At 38.4% G+C, this 22,015-nt stretch overlaps 1 protein-coding gene across 3 annotated transcripts in view; it reads right to left on the bottom strand.

Moving 5' to 3' along the window:
- The window catches only part of LOC113912003 (probable inactive serine protease 58), a 46,746-nt gene that overhangs the window by 11,010 nt on the left and 13,721 nt on the right, over positions 1 to 22,015 (bottom strand). For 2 of the 3 annotated variants that reach the window (XM_027575004.2, XM_027575006.2), the window contains exons 3-4: positions 14,153 to 14,397; positions 13,221 to 13,357 (exon numbers count right to left, since the gene is read on the bottom strand). In XM_027575004.2, coding sequence (XP_027430805.1) covers positions 13,221 to 13,357; positions 14,153 to 14,397 — 382 coding nt within the window. Of the gene's footprint in view, positions 1 to 12,235; positions 12,830 to 13,220; positions 13,358 to 14,152; positions 14,398 to 22,015 lie in introns of those variants that run through there. The other variant, XM_027575005.2, reaches the window with a different exon arrangement.

Genomic DNA, 22,015 nt, shown 5'->3' with positions numbered 1-22,015 from the left:
ATTAGAATAATTGGGATCCCAGAAGAAGAAGAAAGAGAGAGGGGGGGAGAAGGTATACTGGAGCAAGTAATAGCAGAGAACTTCCCTAATGTGAGGAAGGAAACAGGCATCAAAATCCAGGACGCATAGAGAACCCCTCTCAAAATCAATAATAATAGGTCAACACCCCAACATCTAATAGTAAAACTTACGAGTCTCAGAGACAAAGAGAAAATCCTGAAAGCAGCTCGGGAGAAGAGATATGTAACCTACAATGGTAGAAACATTAGATTGGCAACAGACCTATCCACAGAGACCTGGCGGGCCAGAAAGGACTGGCAAGATATCTTCAGAGCACTAAACGAGAAAAATATGCAGCCAAGAATACTATATCCAGCTAGGCTGTCATTGAAAATAGAAGGAGAGATAAAAAGCTTCCAGGACAAACAAAAACTAAAGGAATTTGCAAACACGAAATCAGCCCTCCAAGAAATATTGAAAGGGGTCCTCTAAGCAAAGAGACAGCCTAAAAGCAGCATAGACCAGAAAAGAACACAGACAATATACAGTCACAGTCACCTTACAGGCAATACAGTGGCACTAAATTCATACCTTCCAACAGTATGAATTTACATACATGCCTGAATGTAAATGGGCTCAATGCCCCAATCAAAAGACACAGGCTATTAGATTGGATTAAAAAACAGGACCCATTAATATGCTGTCTGCAAGAGACTCATTTTAGACCCAAAGACACCCCCACATTGAAAGTGAGGGGGTGGAAAACCATTTACCATGCTAATGGACACCAAAAGAAAGCTGGGCTGGCAATCCTTATATCAGACAAATTAGATTTTAAAACAAAGGCTGTAATAAGAGATGAGGAAGGACACTATATCCTACTTAAAGGGTCTATCCAACAAGGAGATCTAACAATTGTAAATATCTAGGCCCCAAAATGGGAGCAGCCAATTATATAAGGCAATTAATAACAAAAGCAAAGAAACACATTGACAACAATACAATAATAGGGGGGGACTTTAACACCCCCCTGAGTGAAATGGACAGATCATCTAAGCAAAAGATCAACAAGGAAATAAAGACTTTAAATGACACACTGGACCAAATGGACTTCACAGATATATTCAGAACATTCCAACCCAAAGCAATGGAATACACATTCTTCTCTAGTGCCCACGGAACATTCTCCAGAATTGATCACATCCTAGGTCACAAACCAGGTCTCAACCGGTACCAAAAGATTGGGATCATTCCCTGCATATTTTCAGACCACAATGCTTTGAAACTAGAACTCAATCACAAGAGGAAAGTCGGAAAGAACTCAAATACATGGAGGCTAAAGAGCATCCTACTAAAGAATGAATGGGTCAACCAGGAAATTAAAGAAGAATTAAAAAAATTCATGGAAACCAATGAAAATGAAAACACAACTGTTCAAAATCTTTGGGATACAGCAAAGGCAGTCCTGAGAGGAAAGTATATAGCAATACAAGCCTTTCTCAAGAAACAAGAAAGGTCTCAAATACACAACCTGACCCTACACCTGTACTCAGAAAACTATAAAATACTCATGAAAGAAATTGAAGAAGACACAACGAAATGGAAAAATGTTCCATGCTCATGGACTGGAAAAACAAACATTGTAAAGATGTCAATGCTACCTAGAGCAATCGACACATTCAATGCAATCCCCATCAAAATACCATCCACTTTTTTCAAAGAAATGTAACAAATAATCCTAAAATTTGTATGGAACCAGAAGAGACCCTGAATAGCCAGAGGAATCTTGAAAAAGAAAAGCAAAGCTGGCGGCATCATAATTCCGGACTTCCAGCTCTATTACAAAGCTGTCATCATCAAGACAGTATGGTACTGGCACAAAAACAGACACATCGATCAATGGAACAGAATCGAGAGCCCAGAAATGCACCCTCAACTCTATGGTCAACTCATCTTTGACAAAGCAGGAAAGAATGTCCAATGGAAAAAAGACAGTCTCTTCAACAAATGGTGTTGGGAAAATTGGACAGCCACATGCAGAAGAATGAAACTGGACCATTTCCTTACACCACACACAAAAATAGACTCCAAATGGTTGAAAGACCTAAACGTGAGACAGGAGTCCATCAAAATCCTAAAGGAGAACACAGGCAGCAACCTCTTCGACCTCAGCCGCAGCAACTTCTTCCTAGAAACATCGCCAAAGGCAAGGGAAGCGAGGGCAAAAATGAACTGTTGGGATTTCATCAAGATAAAAAGCTTTTGCACAGCAAAGGAAACAGTCCACAAAACCAAAAGACAACCGACAGAATGGGAGAAAATATTTGCAAATGACATATCAGATAAAGGGCTGGTATCCAAAATCTATAAAGAACTTATCAAACTCAACACCCAAAGAACAAATAATCCAATCAAGAAATGGGCAGAAGACGTGAACAGACATTTTTCCAAAGAAGACATCCAAATGGCCAACAGACACATGAAAAAGTGCTCAACATCGCTCGGCATCAGGGAAATCCACATCAAAACCTCAATGAGATACCACCTCACACCAGTCAGAATGGCTAAAATTAACAAGTCAGGAAATGACAGATGTTGGCGGGGATGCGGAGAAAGGGGAACCCTCCTACACTGTTGGTGGGAATGCAAGCTGGTGCAACACCTCTGGAAAACAGTATGGAGGTTCCTCAAACAGTTGAAAACAGAGCTACCATATGATCCAGCAATTGCACTACTGGGTATTTACCACAAAGATACAAATGTAGGGATCCGAAGGGTAGATGTTTATAGCAGCAATGTCCACAATAGCCAAACTGTGGAAAGAGCCAAGATGTCCATAGACAGATGAATGGATAAAGAAGATGTGGTATATATACACCATGGAATATTATGCAGCCATCAAAAGGAATGAGATCTTGCCATTTGCAACGACGTGGATGGAACTGGAGGGTGTTATGCTTAGTGAAATAAGTCAATCAGAGAAAGACATGTATCATATGACCTCACTGATATGAGGAATTCTTAAACTCAGGAACAAACTGAGGGTTGCTGGAGTGGTGGGGGGTGGGAGGGATGGGGTGGCTGGGTGATAGACATTGGGGAGGGTATGTGCTACGGTGAGTGCTGTGAATTGTGTAAGACTGTTGAATCACAGATCTGTACTTCTGAAACAAATAACGCAACATATTTTAAGAAAAAAGAAAAAGAAGAAGATAGCAGGAGAGGAAGAATGAAGGGGAGTAAGTCAGAGGGGGAGACAAACCAGGAGGGATGATGGACTCTGAAAAACAAACTGAGGTTTCTAGAGGGGAGGAAGGTAGGGGGATGGGTTAGCCTGGTGATGGGTATTAAAGAGGGCACATTCTGCATGGAGCACTGGGTGTTATGAACAAACAATGAATCAGGGAACACTACACCAAAACAAATGATGTAATATATGGTGATTAACATAACAATAAAAAATTAAAAAAAAAAGAAAAATCCCAAATTCACCAACTAACATTACACCTTAAAGAATTAGAGAAAAAGCAACAAACGATGCCTAAGCCACACATTAGAAGAGGAAATAATTAAGATTAGAGCAGAGATCAATGAATTAGAAACCAGAATCACAGTAGATCAGATCAATGAAACTAGAAGCTGGTTCTTTGAAAGAATTAATAAGATCAATAAAGCACCAGCCAAACTTATCCAAAAGATAAATTTAATAATTTAATAAAATTATGAATGAAAGGGGAGAGATCATGACTAACACCAAGGAAATAGACACAATTATTAGAAATTATTATCAACAACTATATGCCAATAAATTAAGCAACCTGGAAGAAATGGATGACTTCCTGGAAACCTATAAACTGCGAAGACTGAAATAGGAAGAAACTGACAACCTGAATAGGCCAATAACCAGTAACGAGATTGAAGAAATGATCAAAAACCTCCCAAAAAACAAGAGACCAGGGCCTGATGGACTCCCTGGGGAATTCTACCAAACATTCAAAGAAGAAATAACACCTATTGTACTGAAGCTGTTTCAAAAAATCGAAACAGAAGGAAAGCTTCCAGACTCATTTTATGAGGCATTACCTTAATCCCCAAACCAGGCAAAGACCCCATCAAAAAGGAGAATTTCAGACCGATATCCCTGATGAATATGGATTCCAAAATTCTGGACAAAATCCTAGCTAATAGGATCCAGCAATACATGAAAAGGATCATCCACCACAACCAAGTGGGATTTATCCCCAGGATGCAAGGGTGGTTCAACATTTGCAAATCAATGTGAGAGAACACATTAATAAGAGGAGAGAGAACCATATGGTCCTCTCAGTTGATGAGGAAAAAGCATTTGACAAAATACAGCATCCTTTCCTGATTAAAACACTTCAGAGTTAGGGAAACAGGGAACATTCCTCAAGTTCATAAAATCCATCTATGAAAAACCCACAGTGAATATCATCCTCAATGGGGAATAGCTGAGAGCCTTTCCCTTAAGATCAGGAACACATCAAGGATGCCCACTCTCACCACTATTGTTCAACATAGTACTAGAAGTCCTAGCAACAGCAATCAGACAACAAAAAGAAATAAAAGGTATTCAAATGGGCAAAGACGTCAAATTCTCTTCAACGCCATCCCAATCAAAATTCCAATGACATTTTTCAAAGTGCTGGAACAAACAATCCTAAAATTTGTATGGAATCAGAAAAGACCCCAAATCGCCAAGGAAATGTTGAAAAAGAAAAACAAAGCTGGGGGCATCACATTGCCCAATTTCAAGCTATATTACAAAGCTGTGATCACCAAGACAGCATGGTACTGGCACAGAAACAGACATATAGACTAATGGAACAGAATAGAAAGCCCAGATATGTACCCTCAACTTTGTGGTCAAATAATCTTCGACAAAGCAGGAAAAATATGCAATGGAAAAAAGACAGTCTCTTCAATAAATGGTGCTGGGAAAATTGGACAGCCACATGCAGAAGAATGAAACTCGACCATTCTCTAACACCATACACAAAGATAAACTCAAAATGGATGAAAGACCTCAATGTGAGACAGGAATCCATCAAAATCCTAGAGGAGAACATAGGCAGTAACCTCTCTGACATCGGCCACGGGAACTTCTTTCAAAATACATCTCCAAAAGCTAGTGAAACAAAAGCAAAAATGAACTTTTCGGACTTCATCAAGATAAAAAGCTTCTGCACAGCAAAGGAAACAGTCAACAAAACAAAGAGGCAACCCACAGAATGGAAGAAGATATTTGCAAATGACACTAACAGATAAAGGGCTGGTATCCAAGATCAGTAAAGAACTTCTCAAACTCAACACCCAAAAAACAAATAATCCAGTCAAAAAATGGGCAGAAGACATGAACAGACACTTCTCTGAAGAAGACATACAAATGGCTAACAGACACATGAAAAAGTGTTCATCATCATTAGCCATCAGGGAAATTCAAATCAAAACCACATTGAGATACCACCTTACACCAGTTAGAACTGCAAAAATTGACAAGGCAAGAAACAACAAATTTTGGAGAGGTTGTGGAGAAAGGGGAACCCTCTCATACTGTTGGTGGGAACACAAGTTGGTATAGCCATTTTGGAAAACAGTGTGGAGATGCCTCAAAAAATTAAAAATAGAGCTACCCTATGACCCACAATTGCACTCCTGGGTATTTACCGAAAAACACAGATGTAGTCAAAAGAAGGGCCATATGCACCCCAATGTTCATAACAGCAATGTCTGCAATAGCCAAACTGTGGAAAGAACCGAGATGCCCTTCAACAGATGAATGGATAAAGAAGATGTGGTCCATATATACAATGGAATATTACTCAGCCATCAGAAAGGATGAATACCCAACTTTTACATCAACATGGATGGGACTGGAGGAGATGATGCTAAGTGAAATAAATCAAGCAGAGAAAGTCAATTATCATATGGTTTCACTTATTTGTGGAACATATGGAATAGCATGGAGGACATTAGGGGAAGGAAGGGAAAAATGAAGGGGGGGAATCGGAGGGGGAGATGAACCATGAGAGACTATGGACTCTGAGAAACAGACTGAGGGTTTTAGAGGGGAGGGGGTGGGGGGGATGAGTTAGCCTGGTGATGGGTATTAAGGAGGGCACGTACTGCATGGAGCACTGGGTGTTATACGAAAACAATGAATTGTGGATCACTACATCACAAACTAATGATGTATTATATGGTGACTAACATAATAAAACAAAATTTTTAAAAAAATTTGCCAATTGAGAGTCCAAATGTTCTTTGATACATGTATACATGTGTTGTGACCTTCAAAAAGAGGTGATGTGCGAAACCAAACTGGTGGTTGCCGGAGGGAAGGTGGGCAGGGGAGGGGTGAAACAGATAAAGGTAAAGGGGATTAAGAGGTACAAACTTACAATTATAAAACAAAAAGTCATGGAGATAAAAAGTACACCATAGGAAATGCAGTGAATAATACTGTAATAACATCATACAGTAATAGTTGGTGACTACACTTATCATGATGAGCACTGAGTAATGTATAGAATTGTTGAATCAATATGTTGTATACCTGAAACTAATGTAACACTGTATGTTAATTATACCTCAATAAAATTAAGTTACATCAAAAGTTTTGTAAATAAAATACAGTTAAGATAGAAACTGATTTCCAAGGCAAAATTATTATAATTTGGGGTAGCAAAAAAAGAGGTGATGTGCTTCTCAGGGATCTAATATCGAGTAATGGTTTCTATTTATTGCATACCTATCATGTGTCAGATGCTTTACATTGGTTATCTCATTGAACCACTCAACAATCCTATTCCTAAAATAGTATCTAACATTTATGGAGATCTTATTATGTACTATGCCATCTTTTAAGAACTAGATACATAACATGTAATATATAATCCACAACTCGTCTATGTGGTACTAGTAGCATTATCTCTATTTTAATATATAAGGAAAGTGAGATAGAGGTTATATAACATAACCAAGACTCTCATAAGTTGTAAGTAATAAAGCCAGGATGCAAATGTCAGCAGCCTAACTCCATAGTCTGAGCCCTTAGTCACTAATTATTATTATCCCCCTTTTTGGAATGACAAAACTGAGGTTTAGAGGGTTTAAATAATTTACCCCAACACACAGTTAATTATTTTTTCTTTTTATTTTCTTTTTTTTTTATGTTCACTAAGTCAACATATAGTACATCATAAGCTTTTGATGTAGTGTTCAGTGATCAAACCACAATGAGGTACCACCTCACACCAGTTAGAATGGCAAAAATTAACAAGGCAGGAAACAACAAGTGTTGGCGAGGATGTGGAGAAAACGGGAACCCTCTTACACTGTTGGTGGGAATGTGAACTGGTGCAGCCACTCTGAAAAACAGTATGGAGTTTCCTCACGACATTAAAAATAGAGCTACACTATGACCTAGCAATTGCACTACTAGGTATTTACCCCAAAGATACAGATGTAGTAAAAATAAGGGGCACATGCACCCCAATGTTTATAGCAGCAACGTCCACAGTAGCCAAACCGTGGAAGGAGCTGAGATGCCCTTCAACAGATGAATGAATAAAGAAGAGGTGGGTACATATATACAATGGAATATTACTCAGCCATCAGAGAGGATGAATACCCACCATTTGCATCGACATGGATAGAACTGGAGGGGATTATGCTAAGTGAGGTAAGTCAAGCAGAGAAAGACAATTATCATATGGTTTCACTCATATGTGGAACATAATGAATGGAGCGGAGGACCACAGGGGAAGGGAGGGAAAACTGAATGGGAAGAAATCAGAGAGGGAGACAAATCATGAGAGACTCTGGACTCCGAGAAACAAACTGAGGGTTACAGAAGTGGGGGTGGGGGGGTGGAGTAACTGGGGGATGGGCATTAAGGAGGGCAGGTGTTGGGAGGAGCACTGGGTGTCATATGCAACTAATGAATCGCTGAACACAACAAAAACTTATGATGTACTATATGCTCGCTAACTGAACATAATAAAAAAAAACTTAAAATACTTCGATCTCTAAAGAAAGAAAGCCATGAAGTATAAATTACTTAATACATAAATAGATAAATTATAAGTCCCTTTGACATCTTCCCAACCACTCACATCCAGAAGAACTGAGTGAGTGTTGTAGGAAGAAGATACGGGGCAGAGATGGCAAAAAGAACTCAAGACTCCAAGGCTTTTGTAGTGCTGCTCTTATCAGGACAGTGATAGTCCGTGGACCAGTAACAAACTCATCCCTGAACTTTGGTTGCCTTATTAGAATAAAAATGGTCCTTTTGAGGCAGAGGCAAGGATTAAAGACCTGCCATGATTTGAAAGTTACAAAACCAGGGCAGAAAGGGTGAGGAGCACGTGGAAGTGAGGCAAGGAGAGACACGAAGCAGGGCTGCGGGGAGAGGTGAGGGACAAGCCCACACCTCAGAGCAGCCCACGGAAGGGCGAGGGCAGTGGGGGTTAGTCTGGCTCCCCCTTCTCATTTCTCATTGGTCAAGGTTCATACCCCGGGTTATAACTACTCAGATTTCATGATGATACCATCCTCCCCTTGTCACTCAGAAAACCCAAACTAAGGCCTGAAAGTGTGCCTTTGTATACAAGCTTTAAAGTAGTGTGGTAACTTGGCATGGATACGTTCAGCTTATGGGCATGAGAGCTATCCATGCTCAGAGCTTCAATTCAGCCTCCAGCCCGTTTAGAGAGTCCCAAAAATGTGGTAGCAGGATGATCAAGGAGACAGGCAAAGCCTTTTTTTTTTTTTTTTTTTTTTATTTATTTATTTATTTGAGAGAGAGAGAATGAGAGATAGAGAGCATGAGAGGGAAGAGGGTCAGAGGGAGAAGCAGACTCCCTGCTGAGCAGGGAGCCCGATGTGGGACTCGATCCCGGGACTCCAGGATCATGACCTGAGCCGAAGGCAGTCGCTTAACCAACTGAGCCACCCAGGCGCCTGACAGGCAAAGCCTTTGAAAACAAAGAGGCAGCTGAGAAGATCTGAGGATATGCAGAATGTTTGTGTCTAATAAAAATGACTCCACATGTATTCCATGAAAATTAATAAGAATGAATATATAAAACACTTAGCACACATTGGTCTAGATTGATGGCAGAGACAGAAGGAAGTTTGGAAACTGTATCACTTGAGATATTTTTAATTATAGCAATGGAAAACCCAATGCAAGTTGTCTTAAACACTGAGAGGAATTTCATAGTGGATTATATAACGAAAAAATATCCAGAGAGAAGACTTAAATTCTGGAATGGTTTTATCAGGACTTCAGCTACATTTCTGGGCAATTCTCTTGTTTTGACCTCCTCTGTGGACGCACTTCATCCTCAGGCAGCTTCCCTGCTGGTTGCCAAGTGACAGCAGTAACTCTGCTCTGTCCCATTCACCTGCCACAAGGCCCAAAACAAGGTCTCAACAATAGCTCATTACAATGTTATCTCAACACTGAATGTAGAGGGACTGATGTTTAATAAGCCAAACGGCATCATGTATCCATCTCCAAACCAAACTCAGGGAGTTCACTGATAAGTTTGTCAATGCAGACCACACCCTAGAGTATGACTGTGACCTAACAGAGGAGGGGTGGAGTGGATGCTGGGAGGGCAGTCACAGTGTCCACCACCGAGATCATCAGGTCTAACTCTTTTGTTTATAGATAAAGCAAATCTAAAAACCAAAGCTCATTGATTTCCCAAATTTACAGTTTGTTAATTCTAGGCCAAGAACTGAATCATAGTCTACTGAACCTGAGTATTAATCCCCTACATATTTCCAAAGGACATGGACTGAGGAAGAAAAGTTGTGATGTCAGAAGCATGTAAATGGTAGGCAAGTATGTGGTAATAAATATGGTGAGCTTACAAGAGTTTATGCAGGGAGGGCGCCTGGGTGGCTCAGTTGGTTAAGCGACTGCCTTCGGCTCAGGTCATGATCCTGGAGTCCCGGGATCAAGTCCCACATCAGGCTCCCTGCTCGGCGGGGAGCCTGCTTCTCCCTCTGACCCTCCCCCCTCTCATGCTCTCTCTCTCATTCTCTCTCTCAAATAAATAAATAAAATCTTTAAAAAAAAAAAAAAAAGAGTTTATGCAGGGAACCAATAGAAATGAAGACCCATAATCACACTGAGGGGTAAATAAAAGCCAAATATGTAACATATACACATGAGTTTAGAAGGGATCTTTGAAGTACTCTATATAAATAAAATTATGTACCCAAAAGGTGATCCCCATCCTCCTGATCTGAAGGTCAGGCATGACTGAATCATAAGGTTGGAGACAGGATGGGGAACCAGAGTGCAGAGAAAAGCCATCCCTGGACCAAACAGGGCAAGCATTCCTGTGTTCTCCAATTATGGTACTGAAATCTGTAGCTTGGTATCAGGTATCCATTTAAATGAAAAGTATTTAAAGTACAGAGAAAGTCATGCAACATTACCCCTAGCCCATGTGAAGGGAAAAAGGAACCAGAAAGAAAATGAGCAGTTGTTGGTCGGCATGTCAGGAGAGGAAGGTGGAGGTGATACCTGAAATTCTTAGTAGACTAACTTAAAATGGAGAATAGTGAAAGAAAGAAAGAGAGAGAGAGAGAGAGAAAGAAAGAAAGAAAGAAAGAGAGAAAGAAAGAGAGAGAAGAAAAGAAAAAAGTCAAAAGTCTTTGGAATCAATCATATACAGAATTGGAGTTTAGGTGAAATTGATAGGATAATTAGAAAAGTATTCACACACTCAAAAATTAGTAGTGTGATAAACAGTCCTGGCTCAGTTAGATACACAGATGGTGATGAGATGATGATTAGATGATAGATAGATAGATGGTAGATAGATAATAGATAGATAGATAGATAATAGATGATAGATGATAAATAGATAGATGATAGATGATAGATAATAGATGATAGTAGATAAGACAGACAGCTGGATAGATAGATGATAGATAGACACATAGATAGATGATAGATAGATAGATAGATAGATGAAAGATAGATGATAGTAGGTAAGACAGACAGCTGGATAGACTTACCTTTTCCTTTTCAAATTGAGGAATGAGATGAGAAAGAGAGAAGGTAATTCATACATAAAAAACTCAAGTCCAGAAGATATAAAGAAGTAAAAAGGCCCCAAAATTAAAGAATTTATGACCCAATCAATAAGAAAAGGCTTGTAATTAAAACACCTGACTCAGCCTGGAACAATGCCAGTGGAATGGAGAAAGTAAGATCTGTAAGCCTGAGGCCAGAAAAGAGAGAACAGGACTCAGGGTAGGTTGTTAGGAAGATCACCCCAGTAAAAAGTTTGCTTGCAACTCGTTCAGTTGGCTGATGACAATACACAACCTGGCATATGGCAAGGATGAAAAGGACTGTTAGCAACCAGAAGTAGCGGGAATTAACTAGGCAACAAAAGGGTGAAAGAGGTAGAAACTGTCAAAATTAGTAACCGCTGCTAATTCCTACATTGTTCCTCTGCATACAACGCACTTCCCACATTATCTCTAATCCCCATCAGAGTCTTAAAAAGTAAAATGTTTTGGTTTTGTGAATCTGTAAAAATAGGTGATTTAATCAACTGGATAGCAATTTGAATTTTAAGAAATCCCAGTAATTCACAGTATGGGGAAAAACAAAAATGCATTTCACATTTCAGAGACAAATTTCTTGAATGTTCAATATTTTATATGAAAATGGATAGGCTTTAGTTTAAAATCAGTTTAATCTCTCATTGATTAATGAAAAATAGTATGTGGAAAACACATTTTTGGAATAACAAGCATCTTCTGAGTGTGTTTGTGGATGAAAGTGTGTGCTCATGAGTGCATGCACCATATAGAAGGTGTATTCAGAGGCATGTATGAAAGTTCTGAGGCAAAATCCTCATGAACTCCACCACTTTGTGCCCCTTTAAGCATGTATGTGTGATTTTAAATAAAAAGCAGTAAACCAGAAGGAAAATGTATTGGAAAAAATCCCATCCTATCATTTATGAATATGCATTACAGCTTTTGTTCAAAATACAGAAATCCTTATTTATTCCAAATATTACAATGACCTTTGGGTGGTCTCAGTAAACCTAAGCAAATCTGAACTCTATAGATCTTTTAAGTAACTAATGGGAACTAACTACAACCACCCATACACACACACACACACACACACACACACACACACACACACACACACACATTTACACAGGAGACACTTGGTCATTAGAAAAATTGCTAATCATCTGACCAACTTTTGGCAAATTATTGCTCAGCTATATGGTTACACTTTACCCAAATAGACTCCTGGTAGTTATTATCCCTCATTTCCACTTGTTTTTTGCAGTCTTAAGATAAAGCAGAGAGTATTTTAACAGAAATATCTGCGTAGGTAGAATCCAAAAAGATTCCTGGGTGAATTCCACTTCCTGAGACCAGCACTCATGTTTTCAATGTCAAAAACATTTAGTCATGAGTTAGGAATAAGCAAAGAAGCAGTTAAAGAGACTAGAGTCATGCCAACATCCAGGAGTCATCAACGATCTCTTTTGGGACTCCAATCAAGCCTAGATCCTAGGAAAGATGGGGACTGAGATACATAATGTGGTTGCTGTGGATCAGCTGGGAGGTAAGGGTGCCAATGGAGCTCTATATCAGCTTATTTTGTAGACATAATGTTCTTGATCCATGGAATGTAGCTGTGTAGGTCAGTGAAGACAACAGTGTATCCTGTGAGAATACATCCAGTTTCCCAAGACAAAATTCCTTGTAATTCACCACCACATATGGCTGGTGCAGCTGTGACCACCTGCCAGATAGAGTAGAGGGATCAGAAATTCCTTCCCGCCTGAGATTTCCTCAACACCTGAACAACAATGACAGCTACTACATTTGCCATGCAGAGGGATCCAAGATATAAGAATACCATATGAAAGCTTCTTTCCATTGCACTAATGACTCCTACACCTCCCAGTCATCCCTACACAGGTATTTCCAAGCAGTAGCTGGGAGATAGCTTTCCACCCCAAAATCTGTTTCTTTCATCTCTATCACAGGGTGGAGAAGAAAGAGTCATCATTCTTCAGCCACCTTACTCTCTGAACTCCCAGCCTGACTGAAAAATCCAGCCCCTTGAAGAAGGATGAGAGACACAAAGAGTAGAGACTGAGCTTAGGGGCAAATGACGTAAGAAGACTTACCTGGCACGGCTCTTGGCTTCCTAGCATGGGTCCTATACAGAACATGTCTTCAAGGAGTTTTTCACCCAGTAATTTTTTGCAGTTTATATTAGAGCTCAGTTGAATCTTGACTCTTTGCAGCTTATGGTTTGAATTTCCTAAGCACAGGAAATAAGGAGACTTTGATTCCTGTTTGCCTTTTCATAAGGCACCCTGCCTCCTCCTCCTTCAGGGCTTCTTCTCAGTAAGAATGAACAACCATGGATCAAACACATCCTCCTGCTCAATTTATCATCTCTGACAGATGATCAGGATCAAGGGGTGGTTGCTGAGAAGACACTCCACACATCAAACAAGATCTGAATCCAAGCTCTGTCATTGCCAAGTTCATGATCTTGAATAACTAGTTTCCCTGAGTCTGAGTTTCCTGTCTTATAAGCTATAAATCCCAAGGAAACTTATCTACACGATATATAACGATGACTATATAATATGTATAGGATGCTTCATGCCTGGTACATAAGTAGTGATTGACAAATGGTAGTTATTACCGCTGTTGTAATTGATAACAATATCACTCCTGTTAGGTAAAGGGAAAATATGATTCTTACCAATTTGCAAATTAAGATTCAAGAAGTGAAAGAATTTGTTCATAAACCTATAATGAATGTTAGAATCAATACTCAAACATAGATCTCAGATTCTAGCCCCTGTGGTGTGTGCCAATGTGATACATTCATGCAACACCTTGATTTAGGATTTGATTCCCAAAGCCCTAATTAAGATCACTTCTACTCTAGAAAGCCAATACTGTTGTTCCGTTTCTAGCTTTACACACGTGCGTAGAAATCTGGCACTACCCTATAAGTTCCAATTCCTTCCCCTAATTACTTAGAGATCCTAAAGATGTCAATATATCCAAGAACTAACTCTTCTTTTTGATTGTCACTCACCAATAAAGTCTTTGTTGTCTAACCAAGTGTGAATCAAGCAATCTTTAACTGCATTCTTGAGAGTAGGCAACTGAAAAATTTTGGTGGAGAAGGTAAAAGGTACAGGCAGCTTTATCAGCATGAGGTCATCTTTAGGAGAGGTAACAGTGAAGTTTGGGTGAATAATGATCCTCTCATAAGGTACAATCTCCCCAGTAAAGTCTCGAAGATTTGTGGAACTGCCATAAAAGATGATCTGAAGATCTCTGAAAAATGAAAAAGAGAAAAAAGATTAATACTCCCAGATCCCAAGGCTAATCACACACACACACACACACACACACACACACACACACACACACACACTTTCCTTCTATGGTAACCCATTTAACCTTTTCCACTCATTTTTATGCACTTAATCCTTTATGTGTAGCTGCCACCTGTGGTCATGCAGATTGTGCATTATACAAGCCAATGGGTTGTCATTCACATAGACTATAATGTAAATGGTGCCTTCAGGAATTAAGCAATGCAATGGCTTGGACTCTACTCTTAGCATAATTCTAGAGAGAAGCTCCAATTCAAGACCCCTAGAAACAGTAGAAAGAAGGATGTAAATGGATAGTCAAGGCTTTTATGAGACTAGTAGGTTTTGTTAGGGAGGCTCCTCTGGGAGTTGAGGGGAATAGAAATGTGAAATTTTACAGAGGAAGTGAGTAACAGCTTTGAGAGTTTAAATATTCTAAAGCTAAGGAGGATCATCTGAATATACTATGCTCTACTCATGTCTATCAAAACTGCTGGATTAACAGGGTTTTCTGGTGGTCCTTTGGGAAAATAATAGTCAAAAATCCTGGATGTTCCACTGAGATCCAGTTGAGATCCACTCACTAACATGGCTCAAGACTCTAAATTCAGAACAGGGCACTCCAGTGAGGCCCCTGAGTCTCCCACTCAGGTATTTCTCCAACCACAAGAGTGAGATAAGTACCACATTGGTACTGAGCACCGATGGTTTTGTTGAGCTCCCAAATGCTAAGATTATATTGTCTCCTAACAACAGTACCATATGTCTCTCAGTCTGTCTTTGTCACCTTGTAGAGAGTTATAATATAAAGTCTAAAGAGATAAGACAGGGTGGCCGCCCTGGGTAGCTCAGTCAGTTAAGCATCTGACTCTTGATTTTGGCTGAGGTCATTATCTCAGGGTTGTGGGATCAAGCCCCGTGTGGGACTCAGTGCAGAGTCTGCTTGTCCCTCCCCTCCCCCTCCCCCCCCCACCCCCGCTCACACTCATGCTCTCCTTCTCCAAAATAAGTAAATATTTTTAAAAATAAAATAAAAATAAAGAGATAGGACAGGAATAGGCCTGATAAATTCATCCTTGAGCCACGCCCAAGGATTGACAAGTTTAAAAGTTCTCATTAGAGCAACATCCTTTAGACAAATTTTGCTTTGGGCCACTTTTACAAGACGTTAAACTATATAAGGACTTTCCTTAGTTTTGCTGTGTTCCTGAGAACTGTCATACTTTGTTTCATCTGCTTGCAGTGAAGAATTTTGCTCGGCCCCCAGGTGGGGATGACTGGTCTTTGGCCAAGTTGTTTTTACTGACTGTTGCACTTCTCATTAGATCATCTCAGTCTATTTGGTTCTCTATACCGAACACATGCTCCCTTTTTGTTTAAATTCATATGATGTCTCTCCAATTGGCATAATTCCTCCAGAACAATATGAAATTTCAGTGGCCACTGGGAGGAACTTTTGACAAGAGCAAGACTGTTCATTTGACAGATACATTAGAACAGAAAGGGAAGAAACCCTCATGTTAAGATTCTTTCTCTCTTGTCTTTCTAAATTAGAGATCACTTAATGACCCCTATCACTCCATTTCCATACCTTGGGAATTAATGAGAACTGGTGTTTTAATTATACAACTTGATGGAATTGTTAGGCCCAAACTTATTGTTTAAATCAGTTGTAGTAACTCTCTTGTGCATCTGTGTTTGTCAAATTGGCTTTTCCTGTTGCTAAGATTATTCTCCTTTCTTGCTAAAGGAAAGTCATTGGTGCTTACAGTGTTAATTTAATATCTAAAGCTGGTGTCCTCTAATATTTTCTTTTATCCTTCCTCTATTTCTTTTTTCCTTCCCTTAAGAAATTTTGTGATTTAATTTATCATAAAATATGTTTATAAGTAAATACAGAGGTTTATATTGAAAAAAGAGTTCATGATAAATAGATGATTCAGGAAAATTAGAGTGAGTAAACTCCAGCTTAAGGCAACTCTACAGCATGCAAAACTAAACTGTGGTGGAAAAACAAGAGAATAGTTCCCTCTGAGGGATATGGATGGACTATAACTAAGAAGGCCTATGAGAACCTAAACTTACACCTAAAGGAGCTAGAAAGGGAATAGCAAATAAAGCCTAAAGTCAGCAGAAGAAGGGAAATAATAAAGACTAGAGCAGAAATAAACAACATAGAAACAAGACAGTAAAACAGATCAACAAAACTAAGAGCTGGTTTCAAAGAATTAATAAAATTGATAAACCCCTACCAAACTTATCAAAAAGAAAAGAGAAAGGACCCAAATAAATAAAATCATGAATGAGAGGAGAGATCACAACCAACACCACAGAAACAAGCAAGTATATGCCAACAAACTGGGCAATCTGGAAGAAATGGATAAATTCCTAGAAACATACAAACTACCAAAACTGAAACAGGAAGAAATAGAAAATTTTAACAGACTTATAACCAGCAAAGAAATTGAATCAGTAACCAAAACAGATGGCTTCCCAGGGGAATTCTACCAGACATTTAAAGAAGAGTTAATACCGGGGCACCTGGGTGGCTCAGTCAGTTAAGCAACCGACTCTTGATTTTGGCTCAGGTTATGATCACAGGGTGTTGAGACTGAGCCCCACATCAGGCTCTGTATTCAATGCAGAGTCTGCTTGAGAGTCTCTCTCTCCTTCTGCCCCTCCCCCCTTCACTCACATGCTCTTTCTAAAATAAATAAAAACAAAGATAATAAAGAAGAATATCTATTTTCTAAACTGTTCTAAAAAATAGAAATGGAAGGAAAACTTCCAAACTCATTCTACAAAGCCAGCATTACCTTGATTCCAAAACTAGACAAAGACCCCACTAAAAAGGAGAATTACAGGCCAATATCCCTGATGAACATGGATGCAAAAATTCTCAACAAGATACTAGCAAATCCAATCCAACAGTACATTAAAAGAATTATTCACCACAATCAAGTAGGATTTATTCCTGGGCTGCATGGGTGGTTTAAGATTCCCAAATCAATCAATGTGACATACCACATTAATAAAAGGATGGACAAGAACATTTTGATCCTCTCAAGAGATGCAGAAAAAGCATTTGACAAAATACAGCATCCATTCTTGATAAAAACCCTCAAGAAAGTAGGTATAGAAGGAACATTCTTCAACATCATAAAGGCCATATACGAAAAAACCACAGATAATACCACCCTCAAGGGGGTAAAAACTGAGAGCTTTTCCTCTACAGTCAGAAACAAGACAGGAAAGTCCACTCTCATCACTGTTATTTAATACAGTACCAGAAGTCCCAACCACAGCAATCAAACAACAAAAAGAAATAAAAGGCATCCAAACGGGCAAGGAAGAAGTCAAACCTTCTCTATTCACAGACAACATGATACTCTGTGTAGAAAACCCAGAAGACTCCACCAAAATATTACTAGAACTGATACACAAATTCAGCAAAGTCACAGGCTATAAAATCACCATACAGAAATCTGTTGGATTTCTATACACCAATAATGAAGCAGCAGAAAGAGAACTCAAGGAATCAATCCCATTTACAATTGCACCAAAAACTGTAGGATACCTAAGAATAAACTTAACCAAAGAGTAAAAAGATCTGTACTCTGAAAACTAGAGAACACTTATGAAAGAAATTGAAGAGGACACAAAGAAATAGAAAGACATTCTACGCTCAAGGACTGGAAGAACAAATATTGGTAAAATATCTATATTACCCAAAGCAATCTACATATCTAATGCAATCCCTATCAAAATATCACCAGCATTTTTCACAGAGCTAGAACAAACAATCTTAAAATTTGTATAGAACCACAAAAGACCCTGAATAGCCAAAGCAGTCCTGAAAAAGAAAAGAAAAGCTGGAGGTATCACCATTCTGGACTTCAAGCTTTATTACAAAGCTGTAGTCATCAAGACAGTACGGTACTGGCACAAAAACAGACACACAGATCAATGGAACAGAATAGAAAACCCAAAAATGGACCCACAACTATATGGTCAACTAAGCTTTGACAAAACAGGAAAGAATATCCAATGGAAAAAAGACAGTCTCTTCAATAAACGGTATTAGGAAAACTGGACAGCCACATGCAGAAGAATGAACCTGGACCCCTTTCTTACACCATGCACAAGAATAAATTCAAAATAGATGAAAGACCTAAATGTGAGATAGGAAACCACCAAAATCCTAGAGGAGAACACAGGCAACAGTATCTTTGAGCTCGGCCACAGCAACTTCTTGCCAGACACACCACCAGAGGTAAAGGAAACAAAAGCAAAAATGAACTATTGCAATTTCATCAAGATAAAAAGCATCGGCACAGCAAAGGAAACAATCAATAAAACTAAAAGGCAACCTACAGAATGGGAGAAGATATTTGCAAATGACATATCTGATAAAGGGCTAGTATCTAAAATCTATGAGGAACTTATCAAACTCAACACCCAAAAAATAAATAATCCAGTTAAGAATTGGGCAGAAGACACGAACATTTTTCCAAAGAAGACATCCAGATGGCCAACAGATGCATGAAAAGATGCTCACCATCAGTCAGCATCAGAGAAATGCAAATCAAGACCATGATGAGATATCACCTCACACCTGTCAGAATGGCTAAAATTAACACAGGAAACAATAGATGTTGGCAAGGAGGCAGAGAAAGGGGAACCCTCATACACTGTTGGGAATGCAAACTGGTGCAGCCACTCTGAAAACAGTATGGATGTTCCTCAAAAACTTAAAAATGGAACTAACCTATGATCCAGCAATTGTACTACTAGGGATTTGCCCAAAAGAAACAAATATACCAATTCAAAGGGCTACATATACCCCAATGTTTATAGCAGCATTATCTGTAATAGCCAAACTATGGAAGCAGCCCAAGTATCCACTGACTGATGAATGGATAAAGAAGAGGTGGTGTATATATACGCAATGGAATATTACTCAGCCAACAAAAACAATGAAATCTTGCCATTTGCAATAACATACATGGAGCTAGACAGCATTATGCTAAGTGAAACAAGTCAGTCAGAGAAAGACAAATACCATATGATTTCACTCATATGTGGAATTTAAGAAACAAAACAGATGAACATAGGGAAGGGGGAAAAAAGAGAGGGAAGCAAACCATAACAGACTCTTAACTGTAGAGAACAAAGTGAGGGCTGATGGAGGGAGGTGGGCAGGGGATGGGCTAAATGGGTGATGCGTATAAAGGAGGGCACTTGTGATGAGCACTGAGTGCTATATTTAAGTGATGAATCACTAAATTCTACACCTGAAACCAATTTTACCATATATGTTAATTAACTAGAAATTAAATAAAAACCTGAAATAAAAAAGAGCATCAAATATTGTTTAACTTTAGACTCTGTTACATTAAATCTCCATATTAAAATTTATAAAGCAATGGCTAAAAGAATAGAAATTCTGTATATTCCACAACAAAAATGAAAGAATTAAAAGGTATCTAAAATATTAATCAAATAATAGAGCAAAAGCATTTTTAGACAAATATAAAAAGAATAGAAATTCAAAATAGGTAGAAACAAGTCTGAGTATAATATAAACACAATGGCCTAAACTCTCCAGTTAAAAGACAGAAATTGTAAACTGCATTTTTTAAATCCTACTACTATATGTAAATTAATAGACATATTTAAATGAAAAAGATACAGAAAGGTAGAAAAGATGTAAAATGATATACCAAGACAATGCCAACTAACCAAAAAAAAAAAAACCAGGATTGGCATATTAATATCTGAAAAATAGGCTTTAAAACAAAAAATATTATCTATATGAAAGAAAGTAATGACAATCACAATTTTGATTTATCAGGAATGCACAAAGCACCTACATTTATAAATGTACCTGAACTTATATATACTTAATAAAATGGCCTAAAAATATTTTTAAAAACAAAAAGTAATAAATATATAGGACTATTTTGATCAATCCAAATACAGAAGAATATTTCAATGCAAATTTCTAAATTATTGATGTTAAGCAAAAAAAAAAATAGTAAGGATATCAAAGGCTTGAACTACACATTTAAAGTTTGATATGTATAGAAACTTCTATCCTAAAATTAGAGAGTGTACATTCTTTCAAACACACAAGGAGTTATAAAAATTGACTTTATACTGGTCCAAAAAGCAAGTCTCAATTCTTTTCAAAGAATCAGTAACACTCTCTGACCACAAAACAATTAAACTAGAACTCAAAGATTTTCTTTTAATTTGGAAAGTTAGCCCCCAAAATTTACTGCTCCAAATTCTAAACTTAGGAATAAAAGATTTAATCATGTGGAAATTCTTAAAAATTATTTAGAAATAAAATAATAATGAAAATGGCCCTTTTCAGGGGCATCTGGGTGGCTCAGTCATGCCTTCGGCTCAGTTGCGATCCCAGGGTCCTGGGATCGAGCCCCACATCGGGCTCCCTGCTCAGCTGGAAGCTCCCACTCCCCCTGCTTGTGTTCCTGCTCTCGCTATCTCTCTCTCTGTGTCAAATAAATAAATAAAATCTTTAAAAAACAAAAACAAAAGAAAGTGGCCCTTTTCAAAGATGGTTAATAGAAAATCCACAGGAACATATACATAAATTGCTAGAAATAGTAAGAGAATATAACAAAACAACATGCCATTAGATATATTTATGATCTAAATATATATATATATTTATATATATATAAAATACATATATATATAGAGAGAGAACTTAAAATGTATCAAAGGGAAACCAAAATAAGTAGAGAGATATGCCAGATCCATGGCTAGGAATAATCATTATCAGAAAAATATTAATTCTTCCCAACGGATACAAGAGTCAAAGCAATTCCAAATAAATCCCAGTAGAGTTTTTTATAGAACTTGACAAGTTGATTTTAAAATTTATTTTAAAAAATACCTAAGTGTTCCTGATAAAGAAAAACATGGCTGGCCTACCCTATCAGACATCACAAGTTATAATAAAGTCATAATTATTTTTTTAATTTTATTTTATTATGTTATGTTAATCACCATACATTACATCATTAGTTTTTGATGTAGTGTTCCATGATTCATTGTTCGCGTATAACACCCAGTGTTCCATTCAATACGCGCCCTCTTTAATACCCATCACCATCCCCCCACCCCCCTCCCCTCTAGAACCCTCAGTTTGTTTCTCAGAGTCCATAGTCTCTCATGGTTCATCTCCCCCTCCGATTTCTCCCCCTTCATTTTACCCTTCCTACTATCTTCTTTTTTTAAAAACATATAATGTATTGTTTCAGAGGTACAGGTCTGTGATTCATCAGTCTTACAAAATTCACAGCGCTCACCATAGCACATCCCCTCCCTGATGTCTATCACCCAGCCACCCCATCCCTCCCACCCCCCACCACTCCAGCAACCCTATTTGTTTCCTGAGATTAAGAATTCCTCATATCAGTGAGATCATATGATACATGTCTTTCTCTGACTGACTTACTTCGCTTAGCATAATACCCTCTAGTTCCATCCACGTCGTTGCAAATGGCAAGATTCCGGGGTTTTTGATGGCTGCATAATATTCCTGT

The sequence above is a fragment of the Zalophus californianus genome, chromosome 12 (genome assembly GCF_009762305.2).
Source record: "Zalophus californianus isolate mZalCal1 chromosome 12, mZalCal1.pri.v2, whole genome shotgun sequence".
Lineage (NCBI taxonomy): Eukaryota > Metazoa > Chordata > Mammalia > Carnivora > Otariidae > Zalophus > Zalophus californianus.
The sequence above is the reverse complement of the archived record's forward strand: the minus strand, read 5'-3'. Positions and strand labels throughout refer to the sequence as shown.